We start from the raw sequence: 8,489 nt of genomic DNA, 5'->3' as shown, positions 1-8,489 counted from the left end.
ATTTTATTCACAGCAATCTTTTGCGTCGGTGGGGGAATCGGTTGAGAATTTGTAACAGAAATTCCGATCAAGAACGGACAGGTTTAATAAATTGAAGTCTACACATTTAAATCCGAATATTAGAACGTTGGTGATTTTGGACAGTAAGCCTTTCAATGCTGCCATAGGAGTTAATATTTACATTTTAATTTCTTGTAAATTAGTATTTTATTGACATGAATATAATTTTAAATCATTGACAAGATTCAGACATTCTACATTATAAGTGCTATAAAATAATTTTTTAAAAATCCCAACAGCTGTTACTATGGTATAGATAACATCAGGCATCCTTTCAGCCGAATTTATTTGCAACAATAGACTTGAAATAAATATTAGATTTCCGTAAATTATCTATATACAGAGAAGAACACCAGGTTTGCAGACTATTAGAAGTGTGTGTTTCAGGAGTTGTCACATCAGGATCGGTGTTGTAATCCCAATCCTCCCAGCCCCCTCACAAACCCAACAGTTTCAATGTATTTCCTACGTGGACAACAGTTCTTTGTCGTGTTGTATTTATTTCGTGACCTTATATGTTTTAATCTTATATTACACTATATGATCAGCAGAACAAATATCATCATCTTCAATTATATCCACATCATCTTCGTGATCCTCTAGGAGAAAAGCGTTCTGGCTGCTTAAAGATTTGATCTCTGAGGAACTTATCTGGTTTAGTTCCGCCTCGCTGACGCTGGATTCCAGACACTGGTCGTCGGTGGCTGAGTTTTTCTGGCCATGATCATCCCGAGTCTTTCTTAGCTGCTTTTTGTGTTTCATTCGTCGATTCTGAAACCACGTTTTGACCTGGAAATTTCACCAAGAAGAAGCTCAAAAGAAGTTCACAGGAAGAGACGGCACCACTACTGACCCAGTGAGTTTAGAAACCAACTTTACCTCACGATATTAGCTGCGGGGCGAGAGTACTGTGCGGATTGATTGGGCAGCTGAAGGGCAGAAATCAGCAGCGACTAAACCGAATATAGTGAAATGCAGATACATTTTGGCGATGGTTGGTAATGTTTAAACAGAATTGCTTCTTGGCTCTAAAAACGTATTCGTTTTGTTTTGCACAGACAAATCCAGAATTTTTCCTTTCGACGTGTGTAGAAATATTTGCCACGACTTATTTTTGCTTAAAGCACGTAAATATGGACACGTAATTATATTAACTGCTTTGCATTAAACATTTAACCACGAAAGCCAAGAAACGCGCCGTGTGGTCACCGGCTAAACACTTGATCTGATAAATCTGAGGCGCGGGTTAAGGAAACATTTCTGCGCCCGATTCGAAAAAGGGCTATCACTACAAATTAATCGTCAGGATGAGGACACACGTAACATTCAACATGTGAAGTGCATCTCAAAATTCGACATTGGAATTCCCAGCGTCAAATGTTATTGGAAGGATATGAGTATAAATTCATTTGTTATTTAATTTCAGAAGTGGCAGCTTTAATTCTAACTGTAACTGTCACTGAAATATGTGCAGTGAAAGAACCAGTGCCGTTGAATATGCAAAAATTAATTCAATTGGGATAATCTCAATCAAAAAACAATTGTCAGCCTACATTCACGGCAAGTGTTATTCAAATCAGAACATTTGCTTTCAGTTTATATGTTCACTGGGTCGGCGCTTCACAACCTGCTGGTTACATTCATTTCTGAGAATTAGGTTTAGTTTCTTGTTCCGACAGGTTGTCTGTGGATTTTAAAGTGTGGCTGTCGACGTTTCTAATTAGATGAGATTTTTTTGTAGGGGACTGCGAGTTTATATTGGTAGCATCAATCTATGCATTTGTGAAAAAAAATGTGGAGCTAAATGCAATCGAATGGATAAGTGTATATATATTTCTTTTTGCCTTCTGACTTCTGGAGAGAAACGAGTTAGGTGTCTCTGATTTATATTCCGGGGCCTCTCAATTTTTCTTATAACTATCTTTCCAGTTAACAGGGCCGTGTCATTGACTGGGGCCGGCGGTTCTGGCTGATTGAAAAAGCCGACCCCATCCCCGGCCTGAAAATTGTTTTATACAAATAGAAAATGCCCTAACATTGAATCAATAAGCAGCTGCTCACCTGACTGTAGAAAGATCAAATTCTCTAAATTTTCTGGAAATATTTGTTATAATTTATTCCCACTGGTTTTAGCTTATATTTGAAAATCTCCATGTTTTCACTTCTCAATATATATCAGTGGAATTTATGTGTGTCTGTGTGTCTGTTTGTGTGTGTCTGTGTTTGTTGTGTGTGTCTGTGTGTCTGCGTGTCTGTGTGAGTCTGCGTGTCTGTTTGTGTGTGTCTGTGTTTGTTGTGTGTGTGCCTGTGTGTCTGCGTGTCTGTTTGTGTGTGTCTGTGTTTGTTGTGTGTGTGCCTGTGTGTCTGCGTGTCTGTTTGTGTGTGTCTGTGTTTGTTGTGTGTGTGCCAGTGTCTGCGTGTCTGTTTGTGTGTGCCTGTGTGTCTGTGTGTCTGTGTTTGTTGTGTGTGTTTGTGTGTCTGTGTTTGTTGTGTGTGCCTGTGTGTCTGACTGTGTGTATATGTTGTGTGTCTGTATGTGTATGTCTGTGCTTATGCGTGCACGTCTGTGTCTGTGTGTGTGTCTGTGTGTGATGTGAGTTTTTTTTTGAAAGTATCCTCTGAACATCACTTTGGGAGAGTGGAATTCTGTTCTATGGAGGGGGCTGTACTATTTCCTTTTATTTCTTTTTGTGCATTCCGCACCCCCCCACCCACCACCCCCACTCCCGCCGGCTGCTTCTCCGGCTGTACCTGCGTTTCCGAGAGGCTAAGGGCCGACGCCAATTCCACCCTCTCCGGGGTTGACAGGTAGCGCTGAATCTCGAAGCGTTTCTCCAGCCCTGAGAGCTGCGAGTCCGAGAAGACGGTCCTGGCTTTCCGCCGCCTGCAGTGTTTGCCCGGAAGCTCAGGGGGATGTTGGAAGAGAGCGGGCACATGCATCCCTACTGATAACAGAGGGACAATACTCCAAGATGAACATCATGAACATCAATATTCAACATAGTTTAACAATATCCTTGCGCGACTCTTTAACTCTGGTTCAATTGGATCACAATTTCGGCCTTTATGGCGGATTTTGACCATCCCTGTTCCAAGATTGGGCAGGTCAACCAAAGGCAGATATTCTGAAATTGCCCACTGGCTTTTTAAATATTATTTCTGTACAGATTTTACACAGATCCCTAAAAGACAGACAATAAAAGCAACGAATAATAAATTAGGCTTTAAAATCAAAGAGAGGAATAAAAAAAAACGTTGTTGATAACGTGCGTGGAACAAGATTTCATCCTTTACTTGTCTAACAATAATTTCGATTAAAATATCTTGTTTTTATCACATGTCAATGATAAATGTATAAAATATCATGATCGAGGTATTCCATTGATATGATTTCCATTTTCTATTAGAGACACGGTTATCTCTTTGATAAATTGTCAAACCTTTGCCAGTAAAATCTTCTAAAAAATTTACCGATTTATCGAACAAATTGGCGCTCGTCCCCAAGTGTTTGGTCTTCATTTGTCAGTGCAACAGAAGGTGTGTTTTATCTGGAAGGCCTGTTGTATCAGAGCTGCAGAACAGGACGTCCTAGCCGTATCGGTTCTAGTTGAAATGGCCAAGTCGTTTGGATATATTTAGTGAGTTTTATTCAAGCGATGACATTCACATCAAGGACTTCGGTAAAGTGATCCCGGCCTATCTCCTACTCGCCTACTGAGTCCCGCCGCCACTCTATAAGTTTAGAATAGTTTATACAGTTTTATCAAAGACTGGTTTTGTTACAGACCAGTGGCCGACCAGTTAAATTATGACCGAACATACTTAAATCAATGGTTACATTTCGACCATTTGCTGTTTTATTCTGTGTTCCTTTCAGACTCGTATTTGCTTGTTTGTTTAACACTATGGCATATTATTAAGGGCATCTTTGCTTAAAGGAGTCTTCGTGCTTTCCCGAGCTCAGTGTTAAAATAAGATACAAATGAGAGCTGATTGCAGGTGAATCCCTTTGAAATACGTCCTAGATTCTAGGATATGTGAAACTCTTTTTCAATTTTGAAGATTGGAAGTCGGTAGTGGAAGCGAGTGCGTTTCCCAGTCACGCTCCCTCCCTCAATCGTTCACACTAGTTAGGGTGCGTACATTGTTGATGATTACTAACTCCCTGAATGTACAGTAATAATCTAGGATTTATTCCACTTCACTTTATAGATAGCCTACTTAAAGATATAACCATCAGTGTTTGCCGCAGTAGAAGCTCACTGTCACTGAGTAATGTTACTCCAGTTCCCTAAATAGCTATGATCTGTTGTGTGCTTAGCGGTCTGTGTCGAATGTAATTAGCAGCAAATAAATAACCAGCACTAATATTAGTTATGAATGTGATATTTAAAATGTAATGGCTAATAAGCAAAATTTAGCCACATCCTTTTTAATGCAGATTATAAATGTGATTTTCTTTTTCTCTTGAATAGTAATAGTTTAAATTTGACATCGTTCTGTTGTGGTTTTTGATAGTTTCAATGTATTTCACAAACATTTTACACAGAACCGACTCCAGAGTTTTGCCTCAGAACGAAGTTTTGGAATGACCTGTTAGGTTCCACCCTGGCGAAGGGATTTAGTTTACACAAAAGCCTATTTCCATGTTACCCGAGTGCAACACAGTCCGAGAAACTTTGGAGAGCTGAATGTGGGGCTCAGGAGGAGCTGGATTCTCCCTTGCCCTGAAAAAAAAATGCATTCAGTTTACAAATGTTTCCAGGAAGTGAGTGCATCGCTGAAACCCCTGTGATGATTGAAGTTTGAAGTAACAGAAAAAAACCTGAGAAGCTTTATAAACTGTAATAAACAGGATACGTTAAAACAACTGCAAATGCACCCATTTCATTTGCTATATATATTTTAAAAAAATAATTGCCTTCACATATTGCAGTAATGAACGAATTCAGTTTCGTCACAACACAAAAGGGGATTTAAAAAGGCGATACAAACTTGTGTAATTTACTCCTGGACTCTGTGTAGTATTGACTTTCATTCATAAAAATGAAATTGCTTAAATCGTCAATTATGCTAGTACATAACTTGAGTATTAAATTTGTCTGGAATCTGGTTACTTTCAAACGATTGCAACAGTTCCACCTAGAAACAGGCGCCCTTTTTTTTAAAAAAAAGACACCTTGTCACATAGTTCAAAATTAAAGTTCCTGTTTTGTTACATGGTGCCTTGTTTCTGTGCATATTTTCCCCAGGAAGGAAGCGCAGGCAAGAAACGAACGTAACATTGGATCAGCAACTGTTTACTGCGCCTTGTTTCTGAAGCTCAATGTTTGAGGAAATGCATTTCTTTTCTTGCTACAAGAAGCCTTACGCCGCCTGAAGCTTTTACGAAATTGCATTGTTACCCGATTTCATAGCTATTTCCCCCCAAACTGCGGGTTACAGTTGTGAGAAACACATTTGTGAGACTTCTGCCTCTGCGGAAATGCTAACAACGTAATGCATTCAATTAAACCTTTGAGAACATATAGTTTTCAGCAAAAACATGGAAAGTATGAGTGCCCCGCTTAACGTGGCTGCCTCCACACACTCTGTGCACACCCGCAGGGATGCTGTCACGCACACATTGAGGAATGCCCTTTCAAGTTAAAATCGCCCTTTGCTTTTTCCGCCAAGTATTTTCTTTCGCTGCCCAGCTATCGTTTAACAAGTAGACTTACCAGGCGAAGTGAGGAAGTAGGGGTGATGATGCTCCGGCTTGTGGAGTGGGTGGTGAGGATGAGGTGCCAGTATGGTGGGGGTTGGCATGATAGGGTATCCATACTCTAGCAGAGGGACCCGGGATGCCAAGGAGCTGGCAAAGGAAACGGGAGGGGCTTCCCTCAGAGGCTTGGGTTTGTGCAGTAGAATGTCTTCGATGAAGAAAGACGTCGGCCGCTGGGCAGAAGCTTGTTGTATGGGGGAGGTGAAATTTAGGTTCATCTCGCCACTTCGCTGGCTCCTCTCAGTCCAAAGAGATTTTCTTTCGTGTTTTTTTTTTGTTTTCGTCCTTGTTTTGTGGAGGAAACTCCTCTAACAAGCCCGACGCGCCTTTTATTACTGAGAACTCTGCGAATTTTTAGATGCAACAGGTTTGTGGGAGGTTGGGAGACTATTTACTGAAGTAAGATCTGCACTTCAGCCTGAAATAGGACTGAGATCAACCAATGGCGAAGCTGCAGGGCGGAGGATTGGAGTCAGCATCACGCTGGCTGGGGATATGGTGCTGTTAACGCTGGTTGTCGGGAGCTGGCCCAGGTGCTGAAAGGGCCCATCTCCGCGAAATACTGTAATCTTTCAGCACTTGATTTAAACGCTTTTATTCATACGATTGTTTTCCTGAGCTAAATTGCGCCTGTCATTAATTTCTAAAATGATCCCTGCCCTCCAAGACAAGCAGGAGGTATTCCTGCTCGCTGTGAAACACTTTCCATGCCTCCCCGTGCTCCTGCAATGTGTCAGGTTGAACATATGAATTAGGAGCTGGAGTAGACCATTTGGCCCCTCCAGCCTGCCCTCCACCATTCAATGCTGTCGTAGCAGATCTGATCGTGGCTTCAACTCCACTTTTCCGCTGGCACCCTATGTCCCTTGAATCCTTGAGAGATCAGAAACCTATCCATCGCAGCGATCAATATACTCACCCAGGGAGCACCCTCCAGGGCAAGAGAATGCCAGAGATTCACATGGTTCGGAATGTAGAAATTTACCCTCATCTCAGTCCAAAGTGATTGACCCCTTACTTACCCTGAGGCTGTGGCCCTGTGTTCTAGAGTCTTCGGCCATTGGAGTTGAAGCGAGGTGACAAACTCGTGGATATACCCAGCGGGTCAGTCAACATCTGTGGAAGGGTACCTACCTGATAGGCTAACTTGTCCGCTCTCTCCACAGATGCCGACTGACCTGTTGAGTTCTGATTTAGAGTTCCAGCGTCTGCAGTTCTTTGCTCCCTCTTCAGACTGAAGAGGTGTGTTTGTTGAAATTGCTTGCAATTACATGCCCAGACAGTTAAAAAAATATATTTTGCACCCACTTCTCAAATTTGGGTACATTGCATTATACCGTGCATGGTTATAACAGATGATGATCCCCGACTGCACATCAGAATGTAACAACCACAAAATAATTAGTTCATGTTATGATTGAAAGTGTTAATATTTGGACGCGAATTCTTTTTAAGCGCGGACAAAGAGATAATGGTGCCATTTGCAAGAGTAATGGTTACAAAGTTATTTAAAGCTGCACCGCTGGCTGGTTTACTAAACGTGGTTCAATAATTTGCATTTGCTAAAACTATCCACTTGTTAAAGACAATGGTATGGAAAAACTCAACAGAGCATCTAGAGGTACAGAGTGTTTGAACACATTATTGTGACTTGTCGCTTGGCGGATGTGTGTGAGGGAATGGTGTTCGGATTCAAAAGGTGGTTATTTTCAGAAGTTATACTATCTGTACAGATCCAAGTTCAGCCAGAAGACTTCAGGTTCCTAGCTTCATCCAAATGGCAAATGGTTTGGATACGGACATTTTTGCCCAAATTCCTTCCTAGTCTACTCCTATCTTATGTTACAAGGAAAAGCTCGTTCTCAATGCCAGGAGAGCCCAATATATTGTCCGTGAACAGTCTGAACATGGCGTTGCACAAGACTACAGTTACTCTGCGTCAATGCAAAGTCAGTATGAGAATGCGCCCTAAATGTAACTTCCCGGCTCTTGTGTTAATTGTGTCCAAGTATGTTTGCATACAAATGTTTAGCGTTGTGATTATGGGATCCGAACTTTATTTAAAATGGTCTCATGGATTGGTTTCGATCGTCCGGGGGGCGGTGGGGGGGTGGGGTGGGGGGGTGTCAGAGAGAAATCCCCCAGAGCTTTTTCTTCTGTATTGGTTCAGTCCTCACCACCCCCACCCCAATCCCGGTATTTTTCTCACCTCTCCAGCTGCTGCAGGTGGTGTTGGTGGTAATAGGTGTTGGTGGCAGTGGGGGGAGGGCGGGGGGTTGTAACAAGTATCTAGTGATGATACCCCAAGCATCACGAGTTTGAGGCAGATTCGATGGGCCAGATGGTCTTTTTCTGTGCGTAACTTTCTAATGTTTGTATAAAGACTGCCCCAGGTGCAGGTGAGATCCAATGACCTCATCCCAACTATACTTTTCTTCGTAACCTTTCGTAAATTTAGAAAACGCACCCATTTAAAAGCAGTAACGTAAGTTGAGAGTCAGCTATGTGACCCCATCCTGATCGCACAGAATGCAACTGACACCAGGCCATTCTTGCAGGTAGCTTCACACCACTTCGGCTTCACGCCGGGTGCAGTATCACGTTAACCTATTGCCACGTTCAGCTTCACTGGACCATCTGCATTCTTTAAAATTACACTTCGATT

General features: G+C 41.9%; 1 protein-coding gene across 1 annotated transcript; it reads right to left on the bottom strand.

The window, feature by feature from the left end:
• Positions 1-591: 591 nt before the first annotated feature.
• On the bottom strand, positions 592-6,042 carry bsx (brain-specific homeobox). Its single transcript, XM_078558861.1, has 3 exons — positions 5,781-6,042; positions 2,812-3,002; positions 592-849 (listed from the first exon to the last, which is right to left on the bottom strand). The coding sequence occupies exons 1-3, from the start codon at positions 6,040-6,042 to the stop codon at positions 592-594; spliced, it is 711 nt and encodes a 236-aa protein (XP_078414987.1).
• Between the last annotated feature and the right edge of the window lie 2,447 nt (positions 6,043-8,489).

The sequence above is a fragment of the Cetorhinus maximus genome, chromosome 2 (genome assembly GCF_964194155.1).
Source record: "Cetorhinus maximus chromosome 2, sCetMax3.hap1.1, whole genome shotgun sequence".
Taxonomy (NCBI): domain Eukaryota; kingdom Metazoa; phylum Chordata; class Chondrichthyes; order Lamniformes; family Cetorhinidae; genus Cetorhinus; species Cetorhinus maximus.
The sequence above is the reverse complement of the archived record's forward strand: the minus strand, read 5'-3'. Positions and strand labels throughout refer to the sequence as shown.

Bases quoted from the DNA above. Each gene is read 5' to 3' on its own strand.
- bsx (XM_078558861.1), bottom strand. From the start codon at position 6,042: ATGAACCTAAATTTCACCTCCCCCATACAACAAGCTTCTGCCCAGCGG. The intron at 3,003-5,780 runs GTAAGTCTACTT...TGTTATCAGTAG, and splicing joins CTACTTCCTCACTTCGCCTG to GGATGCATGTGCCCGCTCTC. The intron at 850-2,811 runs GTACAGCCGGAG...TGAAATTTCCAG, and splicing joins TTAGCCTCTCGGAAACGCAG to GTCAAAACGTGGTTTCAGAA.